This window comes from Pieris napi, chromosome 22 (assembly GCF_905475465.1).
Source record: "Pieris napi chromosome 22, ilPieNapi1.2, whole genome shotgun sequence".
Taxonomy (NCBI): Eukaryota; Metazoa; Arthropoda; class Insecta; order Lepidoptera; family Pieridae; genus Pieris; species Pieris napi.
Genome location: NC_062255.1, coordinates 5,412,332 through 5,430,108, shown reverse-complemented (window position 1 = coordinate 5,430,108; position 17,777 = coordinate 5,412,332). Strand labels below are relative to the sequence as shown.

The 17,777-nt window shown below is 35.1% G+C and overlaps 1 protein-coding gene across 1 annotated transcript; it reads right to left on the bottom strand.

Annotated features, from left to right (window-relative positions):
* Positions 1-694: 694 nt before the first annotated feature.
* LOC125061041 (pickpocket protein 28-like) lies at positions 695-16,966 on the bottom strand. The gene is made up of 11 exons (XM_047666181.1): positions 16,918-16,966; positions 15,128-15,319; positions 13,675-13,804; positions 9,252-9,403; positions 8,310-8,421; positions 7,150-7,242; positions 6,166-6,305; positions 5,207-5,337; positions 3,098-3,308; positions 2,245-2,418; positions 695-829 (listed from the first exon to the last, which is right to left on the bottom strand). The coding sequence occupies exons 1-11, from the start codon at positions 16,932-16,934 to the stop codon at positions 757-759; spliced, it is 1,425 nt and encodes a 474-aa protein (XP_047522137.1). The 5' UTR covers positions 16,935-16,966; the 3' UTR covers positions 695-756.
* Between the last annotated feature and the right edge of the window lie 811 nt (positions 16,967-17,777).

The window sequence follows — 17,777 nt, the reverse complement described above, 5'->3', positions numbered from 1 at the left end:
TAAAAATGCAATAAATGATAATTTGCTCAGTTCTTGAGACCAAAATTATTCCAAAAGTTCTGCAAAGTTGGAGTGGTGTTAAATATATTATTTTACATCACGTGTCAAATTTGCAACCAATTTAAGTGTACGGAACATTTTTTGTTATTAAAAATTAATGTTTCTCTTTATTAAACTGAAGGAAAACGTTCCAAAAGTTCTGCAAATTTGACAGATATATCGAAAATAAAATAAATAACAAAAAATGTTCCGTACACTTAGGTTGGTTGCAAATTTTATACGTGATATGAAATATTATATCGAAAACTTCCCCAAGTTTGCAGAACTTTTGGAATTTTTTTCACGACCATACAGCAAAAATTAATTTAATTGCAATTTTAACAATGTTCCGGACTGCGGACAAGGTTGCAAAATGAGATTTATTGTCGTCCCAATGTACCATTCACTTGACCGAAGTTTGAAAACTTTTGGAATTATTATCAAATTTTCGATTTCGAATGTCTATAATGACTGGTGTATTATAGTAACACTTGCGGACGATTTCATTTAAACGTGGGAGGATGTATGAGGTTTTATATTGAAAACAACATTTTCATATAGTCATATTTTATTTGTCTTGGCTTTCATATTTTCATAAGATTTAGTTAATTAAATCATCCTGTTGTTGTATATTTTTTTAAAGTTTTGGTTACTATTTTTATTGTTTAAAAAAATTAATAAAAAATATGCAATACATTTTTATATTAGTGAAAAAGCTTAAGCTAATCGGTTAGTGTTGAGATCAGCATTTATTTTCAAATCCTTTTTCTTCCGTAAGAGGTAGTACAGCCTGCAACAAGGATTCAAATTAGAAGGTAAATTAAAAGACAAACAAAAATCGTACTTCAAGCAGAATTGTTAATTATTGTCTCAACACTTATACAAGTTGGTAGAACACGAATTTCTTCTTTATATAAAAACTAAATGGATACTTTTTATGCCAATGCAGTTTGCAGTAATGGTGAACGATTTACCAGAAGTAATAAGACATGCTAGATGCCTTCTTTTTGCAGACGATCTAAAATTGCTCCTGTCTATCCAAGAGGTGGACGACTGTGAACGCTTGCAAGGAGATATAGATAGAGTATGTGAGTGGAGCAATAAAAATAAACTCCAATTACATATCAACAAATGTGCCATGGTAACATTTAGTCGTGCCAAAATGCCTCGTCATCGTGAGTACAATGTGTCGGGGGTGATACTCAAGCGGGAAACGTCAGTAAGAGACTTAGGAGTGCGAGTGGATGCCCAACTGAATTTCCGAAATCATGTCCTGGACATTTGTAAGAAAGCATACGCAAGAATGGGATTTGTGCTTCGAAGGGCAACAACGTTCACTAATATTAAAGCAATCTCAAGCTTGTACAACGCTCTAGTAAGAAGCATGTTAGAGTGTAACTCGTCTGTTTGGGCTCCGCAAGAAGCTAAATACTGCCCTATGTTGCAGCGCATACAGAACAAATTTAGACGATACCTATATAGCAGACTGTATGGCGTCTATCCCTACTATCCTTTAATGTACCCAACATTATTTGTCTTAGGGATGGTGGGTACAATAAATTGGAAACCAGACTGGACTTACAGTTGGCCTACTACGTACTGAAAGTCTTGAGGGGTGTAGTGTGCAACCCAAGTGAACTCCAAGAACTGGGTTTCTTAGTACCTATCGGATATGTGCGACGGCGAAGGCCTAGGTTATTTGCGATACCAAGGGCAAGAACTGGTCTGTTGCACAGATCCCCGTTATCAAAGACGTTGCGCCTACTGAATGCTGTCTCCGACATTATTGACATATTTATATGTTCGCAGAGTGAATTCACAGTAGCGATATTGTGTATATTATGTGTTTAATATTATATATGAACCCTACCTACTTTATTATATTTTATTTAATGTTTCTCGACATTATCGTATTGGCATAGTCTGTAAGGATAATGTATGTATTTCTGTAATAAATATATATCCCATTCTATAGCAATAGTAAAAATTATTGAAATCGGATTATGAGTTTTTGAGTTTATTAGTTACAACTACAAATCTCTATACTCTTTATAATATTAATAAAATGTTTACTTTTGAAATGTGTATAGAGTCTGAGACAAATAATTTACAGAATACAATTCGGTCAATGAAAAATTCAAAGCATACTGCAATCACAGCCTTATTGATAACTATCATCATAATAAGACAATAACATTGATTTACCTTAGAGTCAAGAAGTAGATGATTTCAACCACACTCAATATTGAGAAGCCCATGAAGAGCCCCAATAAACCGCCGCAATTAGCGAGAAAATCATATGGTCCAAACAACTCCGACCTGCGTGATGCTATGAACTGAGCTTCTTTGAAAAACACGAACACTTGGCCTAATAACATGCTACAAGAAAATTTAAATTTAAAAATTTCTCTCACATGTCTTACTATCTTTTATTTTTACATTATAAATATAAATAACAAGCTATAAACATCACCAAGATTTTTTTTATTATTAACTAATAATGCATCTGTTTCCTTGATGTTTTTCATTTCATAGAAAAGTAGGTGATCCGCCTTCAGTCAGACACATCTCGATTTTTGGATTTGAGTCTTGACATTTTTCTCACGATGTTCACTGTACAAGCACTCACATAGACAAAAAGGCCAATCGTGCACAGCGGCGGGGATCGAACCTGCGACCTCAGGGATGAGGGGGAAAGAACTGATTTATATTATAAATTAATCATTATTTTATGATTTTATTTGTACATATTTTATTTATTTATAGCCGCACCTATAAGGCCATAGAAAAAATCTAGCACAACCTCTTCCACAGACTAGTGAAAAATTAATTTACTCTGTGATGATGATCCCTCCGATGAGTTGGCTTCCAATGCCTTTACTCAGTAACATCCAACAGCGATCACTATTTTAATAGGAACAGGTACCATACGATCCCATTTGCGATTGATAGACGAGAGATATAAAACTCAATTAAGTCAGGATAGCTGTTAAAATTAGACGCTGACCTGTCAATAAAAGATGTTTTTTTATGTGCGATAAAAAAATAAGGTACTTACCCTTCTTTCTCATATTCCCTTGACAATGCTAACGCTCTTAAGACAGATTTCAAATCATAATCAGCCTGCGATATCTCAGCTTCATAGTCTATGGAAGTGCACGCAGGCAGACATTTACAACGTAACGCAACTTCGCGGGCTTCGCCAATTATCGTATCGTTCTCGTCATCTGCCGCCATTGCTGATTTCATTTCGATTGTCACCAGTTCCACTGAAGATATTTGTCAAGTTAATACTTTTCGTATTATACGTTCAGTTTAATTAATATTAAATGTTTTTACATATTTTGACCGATTTTTATAATTAGAACTTTACATACAGCAATATGAATAAATTTATTAATGAATTCAGAGGTACAATTACTCAACAAACGTTGATCATAGTTTTTACTGAACATGCATTATGTAATTAATTTTCCAATTATATAATAGAATTGTCCCTTTAAATTAATGGTAACCAAAACAAATGGAAACAGGTCCGTTTTCTAGATTCTAGATAAATCTCTTACAATCTCGTTTCGAAATATTTTAGTCAAGTAGCTCTTGAAAAGCAGTGTAGTAGCTTCGGCGTGTGACTCGCATCACTGAGGTCGTAGGCTCGATCCCCAGCTGTGCACCAATGGACTTTCTTTCAATGTGCGCATTTTATATTCGCTCGATCGGTGAAGGAAATCATATTCAGAAAACCGGCTTGCCTTAGACCCAAAAAGTTGACCAAGATATTTTTAATAATCTCTTGAAAAGATATAAACGAAGTTTTAGTTCTAAAACTGGGGTCTTAAGTTTCTGGTTAATCAAAAATCATTATTTCGTTGAATTCGAACTTATTTGTTATTTCAAACGATTTTGTGTATCAAACTTTATTACTTGCCTGAGAGCCTTGTGCCACACAAATAAATAAAAGCAATATACTTGAATAAAAAGAAACAAAAAATACTCACCCTTAGAGTTTTGAATACACTCTATTTTTCCAGCGCTACACGTGGACATATTTTGACCATCTAAAAATATTAAAAATACATTACATTTGTATGTAAGGGCCAAGAAAAAGATATTAAGCCTTTACGTTCCCTGATGATACTGATCCGTTAGGCCGAAGTGATAAATAATTGATATATTTAATTGAAACAGAAGGCCCAACCCTTAAAAACTTCATGGACAATGCTCATATTAAAGCCAAACTTCATATTAAAATAGTTGCCCTAGGTTTGGAAGCTCCATCCCATGGGGGCGGCCATATAGTCTAGTGATGACTAAGCTGCGCCCCTGTCTTCCGCCGCTCACTACCACTCTATAACCGGTGTTCCTAGATTCGGTAGTTTCCACGCTATTCCCGGCTAACAGTTCGCAACCAACATCTCGCGACGACCTTCACTATGATGAGGAAGTCCAAGAAGTGACGCCTGAGGAACTCTCTGTGGCTGTACTAAAGCTTCAGAGCAAAAAGACAGCCCCCGGACCAGATGGTGTTCACGGAAAGGTCTAGGTCCATGTCCTTAACAACGAAGAGAGGTTTCGGGAGTTGCTAACCCATATTTTACAGAACGGCCACTTCCCGGCTCACGGCTGGAAGACCGGGCAAACCACCTGAGTCCCCATCGGCCTATAGGCCGATTGTTTTATTAAATGAAGCAGGCAAGCTATTTGAGCGGGTGCTAGCAGCCCGCATCGTAAAACACCTTACAACGAACGGGCCGGATGTGGCCGATACCCAATTCGGTTTCCGGCGCGCCCGGTCTACCATTGACATCACTGCAAGGCTACGAGACGTTTGCGAAGAGACATTCGCGCAAGGAGGGGTGGTGCTGGCGGTGTCATTAGACATAGCAATCGCTTTAAACACCATCCCCTGGAATACCATTATAGACAGACGGCTTAATCTTGCCTGCTGGCTGGCTGGCTACCACGGCTATGCACTCTGCCGGTTAATGCCAAATCTTGGTGGGCCGAGTGGTTTCCGGCAAAAACTGTCTTAAACGCTCACTTGTTGAACGACGGACTGCGAGGTGATACGGGTGAAATTTCGTATTCTGCCTCGACATCAACAATGAACCTAGACGACGATAAAACCGACATGTAACCTTTGTGTAAGACTAAGAAGACAACTTACGCGGCATTCCAAAGTGTACGCACCCACATCGTGCATAGGTGAAGTTTGTCAGACACTCCATCTCACAATTTGATTGCGTATAAATTTTAAAATAATTCAGATACCGTTCATTTTGCAAATAGCATTGGCGCCTAGAAAACAAATTGGTATTATTAATCTATATGTCACCGTTAGATTGTAATCTATCTCGTGAAATTGTAAACTGTCGAAAGATTGTGAACCTCAACGAACTGCTTACAATTTAACGTATTAACGTATTGCCGTTTTACAATTGGACGGTTTCACTTCGATAGATTACAATCTACCGAATAATAATACGTTAAATTGTAAGCAGTACGCTGAGGTTCACAATCTTTCGACAGTTTATAATCTCGCCAGATAGATTACAATCTAACGGTATTTACAATTTTACGTTAACATAATATACATTTCGTGTCACGATGTTTCTGCTTTTCACTCCTCCTTAGCAGAAACGTAATGATAAATAGATCGTTGTATACCCAGGTGTACACAAAAATACGAATTTTCGATCAATAGGCTAGTAACAATATCAATTTCTCTGTAGCGACTTCATCAATATGTCTTCTCATCATCAAACTATTAGAGCTTTAACATCTTCATAATGGAGCGCTCTTGACCACGCGGTCTTCTCTCTACCGTATTTCTTTGAATTTTGTTAATAATCGTTGAAAAAATGGTTAAAAACATTGATTTTATTTTATAAGTACATTGTTACTTTTTACCATAGGTACAAGAGTCAAGGAAAGAAAGTAAAAAAAAGGGATTGAAGTCCTGACACTCTTGTTCCTGGAGAGTGTCAGGATAGCGCCCCTACTCTGTAACTTTCAATTGACAGCGATACCGATTCTGATATTTTTTTGTTCGACATAGTTTTGAATACCGTCTTTACCTTTTGTATGGCATGATGCTAATGCTAGTTACTTGTTAGAAAACCTTACCTCTCAGGGTCATAGGACCTCAAGCCTTCGGAAGTAGTCATCATCTTAGGTTTGACTGCAACAATTACTTCTTTAGATAGCGGTGCTCTGAAGAATTGTTCGGAGAGGCGTGGTAGCTCGGCCGGATTGTGTAAAAGAATCTAGATGACCAGATATTAACCATTAGATCACAATCGAGACTTGGCGCTAAGTGTGACTCCGTTATGTCAATGGCGGAAGTCACAATTTGCTGACGCATCCCTGCAAGCATTGCACCCGGCCTTCCCCAGCTTTATAAAACAGGGTGAATTAGCCGATGTGAAAGGCCCTTGCTGTGCCAAGGTCCATTCCACATCATTCGTGGCCGTAGAGGACCGTAATATTAACGGTTGATCGCGTGGCTGGATGCGGACAAGGCTACGCTGTTACCGTGTCCTGCCCCGGGCGATTGCTGGTGGCGCCGTGGGGTTTTAGTGGGTATGCACAACTAGCGAGTCCCACATCACCCTTTCCCAGGTCAACCATGCCGCGGGAGGGTATGCGTAACGCATTTCCCCACGGGAAAAAAAAAAGTCACAATTTGCGTCTCGACTTTGATTCTTACCTTAACAATCAAAGAAAAAATATTATATATGTCATCCCCGTAAATCATAAGTACACAACAATAAATTGTAATATGGCTTCACATGATTCCAAAGGATCATCTCGATGACTTTCAGTTCAGTAATTTGTGGACTACCATACAAGTATTATGCAATACCAACAAGATCATATCCTAGAGCTCAAATGGTTATGAACCTCCATTTTTGAAGACATAAAATAATAATTAATGGAAACATTTGTGTAACTTACATAGACTTTATATTAATTTTTACTTATCTATGGCCGCATAGCGATCAGCATAAATTTTATTACTATATAATTATGTAATTGTTTTTATATGCTATTTTGATGGCTTGAACATTACAAAACAATTATGTAAAACTCTACCGCAGTTGAAAATACCTTAAATCCTTGTACGGGTCCACTACAAGCATAGTCCAAGTCACTAACATTCGCCATTAAAGAGAATGTTAGATAAGCGTTGGTGCCGTAGGGCTGGAATGTGATAAAATTAACCATTAAGTAGTGAAGTATAAAACAGTAAATATACTTTTTTTATTGTTCCATTTTAGGGTTGCCTGGAAGAAATCGTAAAAATGAATAAGGTAACGAAGTGTAAATAAATAAATATAGTATATATTCAGGGTCTGTTTCACAAAGTACGGATGTCCAAACGTAATACGACAATATTGTGTTTGGTTGTGGAATTCACCAACGGATGGCGCTGTGCGTTTTCTGCATTGTGCTGCATCGCGCCATCGTTGTATGTGGTTTGTAGTATAAGGTTAAACATGTTTTTTGAATTAATTGTCTTCGTCCTGGAATCGTGGATTTTATTCAATGGATAAATTCTAGACAAGTTCCTAATTAGCTATTTATTACTTATTGATACTTGGTAGGATAAACACAATTGTTGCGTTATACGACTGTCAGATAGCGTATTTCGTCACATAAAGTCCATCATAAGTTATGAGTCCGATGAAGTGTCAAATAGGTATGTATGTGTTGCATAGCTATTTGGTACTTATCCATACATTGTGAAACAGACCCTTAGAGTATTATACTCCATTTCGTTTTAATTTTTTGCGAATCAATTAATGAAAATAATTAAATTAGGCGAAATGTGGTCGTCTCTTATAAAAGGCTGTAAATCTGAACCCTGAAGTTGTGTATTCAAATCTACTTATTTAAGCTAATCGCCTATTTGTATTAAAAAATTACACTTGCAATATGTATGTAGCGCCCCGGGATACTCGTAACGATGATTTTCATACATGTGCTTCCACTAGAGGTTAGCGAGTTGACCGAGTTTCCCACGGAAATGAAAATGTATGAAAATCATCGTTACGAGTATAGCGGAGTCCGTAATGGGTCCGTTTCGCTCGCAGTGGAAGGCGGGCATTAGGCTTGGCTTCAAAACCGGAGCGTAAAAATTGTATTGTAATTGTATAGATGATACGGCTTATGTGCTTTACCGCATTAATTGTCGGGAATCTAAACCAAAACCTTCAGGGTTATATACATTAAGTGTTTGGAGGTCTTTTATATAAATTTAAACATACAGATCCCCTCCAAGGATATGAATCCAATGGTGAGTTCGGCGGATAGCCTCCGTCCAAGGTCCAAGATATATTTTTGTGGTCTAAGGCCATATAATTATAATCCTTGTGTAGGCTGTACAGAAAAGTTTTTAGTTAAATATATAATAAATAAAGTAGTTAAAAATATATAAATTATTTTTAATGTGACTGACGAGAACAGTGTTTCCCAACGTTTTTGTGCCATGCCTCCCTCTCCCTCTCTGTGTAACTTGCATAATTGAAAATATTAAAAATGAAATAGCTCACTTTAAGAAACTCAAAACTCTCTTAACGAAACACAATAAGTATATTTAAAATACAAACAAACAAACAAAACAAAAACGTCGAGTCCATTTTCGACTTGCCCTCTTAACAATCAAATTGCCGCCCTGTGGGGCGTGGACTCCACTTTGGAAAACAGCGGACTAGAGCCTCGCAATAGGAAATGGGCACATTGCAGTCACAACCTGAGACTTATCAACCAATATGAAAAATAATATTTCGCTGGGTATCAAACCTAGGCCAGGTTATCATGTGCGTCAAAGGCTATACTACGTAATATGGACTCGTCTTCCGGATAGGAAATGCATCCAGCCTTGCGATTCTGTAACTCACTTTTGAATTTTGAAAATGACGGCTTCACGACTGATTAAAGCGCGACCGCCGCAGCCGCTGCGAAAACCGCTGTGAGAGTTCGAATGTGAGTTACAGAATCGCAAGGCAGTACTTATGCCACAGCGACCAAATGTCTATGTAGTATATGTGTGTATGTAGATTTTTTTTGTTAACTTTTAACGAAATTATATGTTATAAGAATAAATAGGTAGGTATAAAGAACTACACATTTCTCTCTAAACACGAGTATAACGTATAATTTAATTAATTTGTATTAAATTCCCGAATAATTTTAAGCGTTTTACATACTTCTTGAGTCTTAAAAGTTCGTTCGCTCCAAGGCTATTGAAAGTGTAGCAAAATCCTTCTTCAGTAATCACTTCGTAAAACATATCAGAGCAATTGCTTATTGCATCCTTCCACATGCAGCCGGAGAATATTTCATTAATGTCGGGGGATAGCTGCATACATGGTACAAATATTAAGAAACAGATCGCAGCTATAAAAGAAGCAGTATGCGTTGGCTTATTCTTAAAGCTCCTAAGGGGCAATGATCAGTATGATTCAAGAAGAATAAATAATACTAATGTGTGTGTAAATATCAAAACTTATATTGATTTAGAACACTAATTTACAATAGAAAAATACGAAACAATAATTAATCAAAATCAAAATAACATTTACTAACGTACACTTATGAGCTTTAGTAAAAAATGCTTCGAAATTTACATTTACAGCCCTTTTGATCAAGGGCAATCACGAGAAGTATAAGCAAATGGCAATAAGCTCTCCGTCATTCTTTAAAATCGCCAAGTTATTCTTACAATATTTTTATTAGCACTTAATGCAGGAGGCGGTAAAAGCGGTAGGTGAGGGATATTAATTCTAAGGATTTTTTTACTAATTATATCCAAACTCTCTCTGAACAGCATCGGCTTAAATATAGATCAAAGATAAGAATTTGTCAATTTAGGGATTCCATGGTAACAAATACTTTATTTATCTGAAATATATTTTGAAGTGAAAATTCTTTAGCGGCGTTGTACACTTTTTTGGAATGGGTAAAAAAGTTAAACTCGCGTCAGGACAAATTCGTAAGACGGATGTTTTTTTAAAGGATTATGAACCTTCGTGCTATATGTTTACGGTTTTAGTTCATTTGTCTCTTTCCTCAGATACATTGATGCATGTGGAATTAGACCTTAAGTCAATACATCAAGGTTTAATTTTGCGAAACGTGTAAACTCAAACTCAAAATATCTTTATTCATGTAGGTAAACAAGTACACTTATGTCAAGTTACATTAATTTTAAATTTACTTTTACTACCAGTTCGCAAGTCAAGGGCGTTGAGCGGGTAAGAAGAACTGGTAAGAAACTTTCCGTCACTCTTTTTAATCGAACAATTGTATTCAAACAATTTGTATTGCCATATAAATTGTTTGAACTGCAGCAAATCAATCCCAAGGATTAGGATCATTTAAGTATTCCTCAAATTTATAAAAAGCTTTATTGATGAATTTTCGTTTTCGTTAAAGCTTTATTATAACCGATTTGGTCAGACTGCCGCGAGTAACTCGCGTCAGGTCACGTGACCGAATCGAGAATTCGTAAGACGGATGGAGAGTAGACAGCTGGCGCGGCGTTTTTAATGTAATATATAAATTGTCATGTTTGTGTACGATAGCGCAATAAATAAAAATACCACATAAATGGTTGTACCTTTATACTGATAATTAGAGCAATTCGTGCCAAATTATTCCCTAACCATTCTAAAATATCAAAAATTCTGCCGGCACTCCCGGAGTCGTTTTTTTATTTTTTGAAGTTGTACTTCTTTAGGCGCGTTATGATAAAAATTGATGAGAGTGAAATTTTGCGATGCGCGCGCACCTGTGACACAAAATTGGCTGTGTGATATAGCGTGCGCGAGCGAGATGGGAATAATACAATCTAAAAGTAAAAAGAAATAGAATATGCGTGAAGCTAACTTCACGCATATTCTATTTCTTAGCTTAGCAGCTTAACGAGAATTTTTTGAATGACCATGACATTGACATCTGACTTTTTAGAAATATTCTACGACCCTATATATCAATAATTGAGAACAAAGATTTAAGCACGAATACTAATAAGGAGAAAATGAAGGCTTGGAGCGATATAACAGAGAAGTAAACATTTTAATAAGTACCTGCATCTCAAAAAAATGACCATATCATATATACATATAATGATCATATTTAATCAAAACATGTAATTTTTCGGATTTAATCTAGCAAATATAAGGACAAGAGACAAAAAACAATTGATGAATCAGTGGAAGTGCACTAAATTGAATACAAAAAAAGAGTTGTCATCTTAACGCCGTGAAACATCAAAAACTGGAGGTGGAACAAAGCCACCATCACCTTCTCCAGACACAATGGATATGGCAGAGATGATACCGCAATGGTTTGAAGTAGATTTCAATGAATTTGATTGTGATGGTGTCGAGGTAGGAATGTTAATTATAAATATGATGTATGGTGATGTTCAAGGTTCAACCTTTCAAGCATAGGCATATGCTCACAACAGTACTTTATTCCCCTACAGGGTAGTTAGAGATATTGTAATACCTCAAAACATCCATGTTGCATTTGTAGTACCGAAACTCTGTCCAGCCAGAAGTGAGCCCATTCCCACTTATAATGGACAGTGGGTATAATACACCTTAATACCTGAGTGCGAACCACTCACCATGATACTTAAATTAATAGATGTTATTTATATATTTCAGGATATTACAAATAAAATCATTTTGGAAACAATTGATATCCCAAAAGCAAATAAAGCCAACAATGACAAGGTAATAAATCAGTTTTGACATAACTTGAATACTAAAAAAGCCAAACAAAGGTGTGCACAACAGTGACAACATAACTTAACAATTTCATTATTTTGTAGGATTAAAGAAAGGTTAAAGAAAATCATGTCGAACTGAACAACAAGAATCCCCAAACAACTCCAAAGAAACATACAAGGAAGACACCGCTATTATATTTAAATTATCTCTATCTCTAAATAGAATAAAAGAAAGTTGCTATCCAGGTCTGTAGCATGTTCTACAAATTATATTATTAACACATTTATATAATTATATTAATATAAATGTGTTAAAAATTTTATAATATGAATTATAAAATTTTTTATTCTTAACGCTTAAATTAATATTCTCTTATTTGTTGCAGAAAGCAAGTAGTAGTTTTAGTTTTGGAGAAGCCTCGTAGATGCACAACCAAGTAATGATTAATTTAAAATTACAAACCGAAATTCTGATGAAGACATTAGAGTCACATAAAAATAAATAGTATAATGAAATAAAAATGTTTTAAAGATAAATAGTGTTTTATTTGTTTAATGTAAGAATAATAATAAATATTTATTTATTTAATTTTTCAAATGTAAACTGAACTTTATTGGCTTTAATGACTCCTTTTCCAGTCTTTGATTATTTAATTGTAATTAATTATTTGCATGCAATCAAAAACTATTTTTAATAATGCCAAAGAAGTATAACTTCTGACGCGCGTACATAAGTACACGCACCCTTTTTTTTTTAATATTGTAAGTTATAACTTACCCTTCTTAAGTTGTCAATTGTTTCCTTGGCTGTTGAGGTCTCCCTTCTATAGGGTAGAAGAAGGTTACAGATCATGCTGACATCTTCAAACGTGTTACGCCTGACGGAATGGATCTAATGTTATTATTCTAAGTTAATCGACAGAGCCGTGCTTGTGCAATAAAATTGTTGAATACTGCTGTGACCGTAGTCTATATCTGCCCATCGAACTAATTAAAAAAAATACTAAACCGAATTTTATGACACTTGTGTTTCCAATACAATAACTGCGATAACGTTACACCCTGAAATGTTTAAACAAAGATATTCCGACTGCTATTTATATACAACTGTGGTTAGACTGGTTGAGGATCCTCTATTCAGGTCGGAAGAAGAACATCACCTTCCTTCCACAATTCTCCATACCGCATACGCTCTTAGAAGCTTAAATAGATCATAAATATTAATTACCTAATTCCAACAGTAGTAACATTCGGTACAAACTCATAACCTCCTTTTTTCAAATCGGTTAATGAGCATATCCTAATTTCGTTCGTCTAGCATCTTATTCCTCATTCATTAAATGAAGATCGTGAAAACGATAACATAATGTCATATTACTATGTTATAACGTTACGAGTGGCCATAAGTCAACGAAAGTTGCATTGTCAAAGAGTTTATCTGACTATATTTTACTTACTCCTCTTCTGTAAAATTAGCAAATGTATAATTATTGAGGAAGAGACGTCGGTATTCTGTAAGGTTGAATTTAGTCTGTTTAACTTTTGTCTGAGAGCATATGGTCATAGCAGGGTACGGTATCTGGAAAAGGAATTTTATATAAAAAAGTTTGTTATGATAGGAATAATACATTTCTACGTTGATAATTAATTAATTAATTTAATTGTCTTTGGTAAGACCTTCTTTGCAAACCCGTGATACTCTTACTTCTTAACAAGCGAACCTATTGTTACGAAGACGAATTTCTCTTAGATTTAATTGAAAATAAACCCTTGATGAAATCTACGGCGTTTTCTATCCAACCCGATAATTAGCAATCATTCTACAATACAATTTGTAAAGAAAGCTATCATAAGAATCTTGACAAAATAGAAAGAAACTACGAAAACAATACCTGCCACACAGGTGTAGGCCTTTCTGCAAAGCTTACGATGATAGGATTTTCAGGCCACTTATTGCACTGTTTCATTATGGTATAGCCACAGACCAGCACACATGATGTGAACATTAACACCCAGAATAATCTGAAATAATTATGACTGTAAGACAATTAGGTTTCAAGAATCTATTTATCTATACACTGACTCCCATTTTCCGAAGAGGAGACAGATACCATGAATCTCCACCACAGTCCTAACCCCTCGCTTTATCCACTTTCATGATATTGATCATGCATGCTCCTCGGTTGTGGGGACTGTTCACTTGCCTCGTCTCTAGTACGTCCTGGATTTAGTCCATGTACGAACCCGACCTGACCTCACCATCCACGATTGTCTTATATTAGGTCCTTATATATGAAATTGGCGTATTTCGTACTGGCTACTTTAATCACGATGTTCTCCTCTTTGGTAATGAATTCCAAATTCAAATTTGTACAGCTATTTACTCATGTATTTGTGCTTCGATGACCGTCATTCATTTGTTTTTCTTCTGTTTTTTTTTTGTTTGCGTCACTCATTTTACAAAATGGAAAACTTATATATTAAAGTATCGCATTATTTACGAGTTCCGCCGTGGCCCTAGTGCTGCGGAAACGACTCGAAGGGTGAATGATGTGTATGGCGGTCATGTTGCAAAAGAAAACACAGTTCGTTTTTGGTTCCAACGTTTTCGTTCTGGAAATTTCGACCTGCAGAACAAGCCCCGTGGACGGCCTGAGACCCAAGTGTATAATGAAGTATTGAAGGCTATTGTGGAAGCGGATCCATCGCAAACCACGTCCGAGTTAGCTGCAGGCTGCGGTGTTAGTGATAAAACTGTTTTAATTCACTTGAAGCAAATTGGGAAGATTAAAAAGCTTGAAAGATGGGTACCTCACGAATTGACTGAAGCAAACCGGCAAACGAGCGTCGACTGCTGCGTTACATTACTGAACCGGCTCAATAATGAAAGTATTTTAAACCGAATTTTTAAATTAGCTGTGATGAAAAATGGATTAGGTAAAAGTGAATTAAGAGCTTCAATTGGAATGTCTAAGACATCCTCCGTACTCCCTGGACCTTGCTCCAACAGATTACCATTTTTTTCGAAATTTGACTCTGATGGGGTGGACTGCCCCTCACAGATTTTATTGATTCCCGTCCGACTGGTATTTTTAGTAAAGGGATCAATGAACTACCTATGAGATGGCAAAAGTGCATAGAAAACAATGGTTCATACTTTGATTATTTAAATATATTATATTTAAAAATATTCGACTTTTTGTTCCTCCCATACAAAACGCCAATTTCATATGTAAGTACCTAATATATACTACTCGTAAGCCGCTTCTCATTCATTCTTCTTGTATGATAGGATTTTATTCTTATTGAACTTATCAATCAAAACATAAATCTTAAATTACTTACTTTTCAAGTAACGTCCGCTGCTTTTCGCCAATATACTTCAAACCATGAAGGTTAGAGTTCGTTGTATAGTCTGTAAAATACTCTTTAACCGAATCGAAGGAGTTTCTCTTCTCTGTGGCCATATTATTTGTATGGCCATTTGTTACTGGACAGTCGGAAAGTGGATCGTCAATTTTCTCAAGACTATTTGGTCTAACAAAGAAAAGTTATATATCAACATTTATATAATGTATTATATGCATATAATTAAAATTTACAATTTTAATTATAGCCTTTACAAAGCATTTAACCGACTTCAAAAAATGAGGTTAACAGGTATTTATGTGATATTGTGATGTTTCTGTAGTTCTTGAGATATGGGTAGGTACTTCATGTAAGTATATGTAAAATATAGATACCTAAGTGTTGACAGATATGTAAAGTCAATATAAATTATCGAATTACTTTTATTTGTGAATTGTCTTGGTAATCGTACCCTTGTACATTTATGTCTATGTAAGAAATGGTAAATTACTATTCTATGTTTTTTACACGAATTATTAATAGAATTAATCTCTATTACAATCCATTTACCATTACAATCGTGTATTTTTTAATTATGCATTTGTATTAATCTAGTTATAAGCCGGCCTTGTTGGCGCGGAAAGATGGCTGGAGAAAGCAAAAAATTGAAAATTGTTTAATGCCTTGAGGAGGAGGCTTTTATTTAAATACAAATACAACATTTTATTTTATTACTTACTGTTAATATCTCATATCGCATGTGTTTTAAGGTTTATGCAATAAAATCAAAGCTATATTATGATTATTAATTAAGTTTATTGGTAATAATTGCTGTAATGCTTTTTTAACAAAATACATAAAATAAAATTAGTTAAAGTTATTGCTGTCAAACGATTGGGTGGGATATGATAAGCATACTACAAAAAGATGTCTTAATATCTAGTTAGATTAAATTATCAGTAATTTCTTTTTATGTATTTTGGTCGAAGAAGTATATTATTTGTATTGTATTTTATTATATTTTGTTAAATTTCCAGATTGATGACAGACACGTTTTTTAAATGCTTCGTATAATTTCAATTTAACGGTACAGCTACGCTAACAAAATCGATCAACTTATGTTTGATTACGTAAAATTTACAATATAAAACCAATTAATTTAATTAAACCTCTGTTAGTTTTCATCAGTATAAATGAAATAAAAAATGAGACGAAAAAATATTTATATAATTTTATAATATTATACATTGATTTATATTATTTATTATTAATTACCGAGTCCATTCAGATTGTAAGAAATAATTTCATAATTTTGATAAATTAAAGGGGAAGGTATTAGCTTATATATACGAAATATTATGTCGTTGTAGTTTATTTCAATACAGTAATATTAACTACGGATAATTTTTTTTCCGTAAAACGTTATATTAATGTTTGACCAAATTGGCACTATTTGTATTAACCAACTGATTAAACTTGTGGTTGTTAACCCTTAGGTATTGAGTTCTAATCCCGGCCGTGAACTTTTTCAATATGCTTAATTAAATTTGCCTGTCAGTGAGAAAAACAGTTCGGTGACAGATAGATGATAGACAATCAATAATAAAAGTATAATTCAGTGTTACTTGTAATTTCATTTTTGTTGATTTGGTTTATGAACTTTTTGCACTTGACCCTGTATTTTTCAAGTTTTTTTCACGTAAAGAAGTTTAAATAAATACAAATAAGAAGATTCCAATATAAACTATAGGTTTTAAATTTATTTATCAAAAAGAACAATTTATTACCTGGAATGTTTCTTCATGACGACCTCCTAGATCAACACCGGAACTAACTGTAACGTACAACCTTTCTTAATTGCAAGTTATATAAACTAATTCATGTTATCTCTCGGCATATGTGGCGTGTGTTAAGGCGTGGCAATTATTGTAATTAAGATATTTTATGGTTAACTAATAACTATCAAGTTTGCATTATTCCATACAAAAATTCTTCCGTGTTTATGTACTAAAGCAGTCTAATAATTGCTTTAATCGTTATTTTTAATACGAAATTATGCGCCAGGTACATTTTTACTCCCCAATGCCCGGGATATACGAGGCTAGTTTTTCAAGCTAGTACTGTCCTGGCTTGGAACATGCTAGTTCTGTTTACATGAGGCTAGGATTATTTTAAGATAGTACTATTGCAGAGACTGAGGTGACCACACGTCCAAAATGCGAAATGCGAAAGCTGCATGCGAAAAAAAAACACTATTCGGCTGAATGAGTTACTTCGAAAACTGTGCCAATTCGCACTAGACGAACTAGAAGAAGAGTTACAAAAACGGGTGTGGACAAGACCGTGGATTTTAAGAAGAGATGAACGTGGATCATCTGCTTTACTATTGGAAGACCGTGGTTGTTACAGGCGAACGTAATATGATAAGCTAAACTTATCAAGGATCGATCACCACCATTTTTTAAAGGCTCGTTTAACGCTAGAATTTGGGTACCAATGCTAGTACCAATGCTTAGCCCAGTACCATAAAATATGTCCAAAAATTTATATCAAACCTTAAGGTGGCCATATTCGACCCAGGTACCTAATATACAGGTTGGCCAAAAAGTCGTGGATCAAACACAAATAGGGGATAGATGAGGTCATC

What these genes read in the sequence shown, in the direction of transcription:
- LOC125061041 (XM_047666181.1), bottom strand. An exon ending in GAACTTTTAAGACTCAAGAA is followed by an intron (nt 8,422 to 9,251) that starts GTATGTAAAACG and finishes TTTTCTGTACAG; the next exon opens with CCTACACAAGGATTATAATT. An exon ending in CGTACACTTTGGAATGCCGC is followed by an intron (nt 3,309 to 5,206) that starts GTAAGTTGTCTT and finishes AAATATCTTCAG; the next exon opens with TGGAACTGGTGACAATCGAA.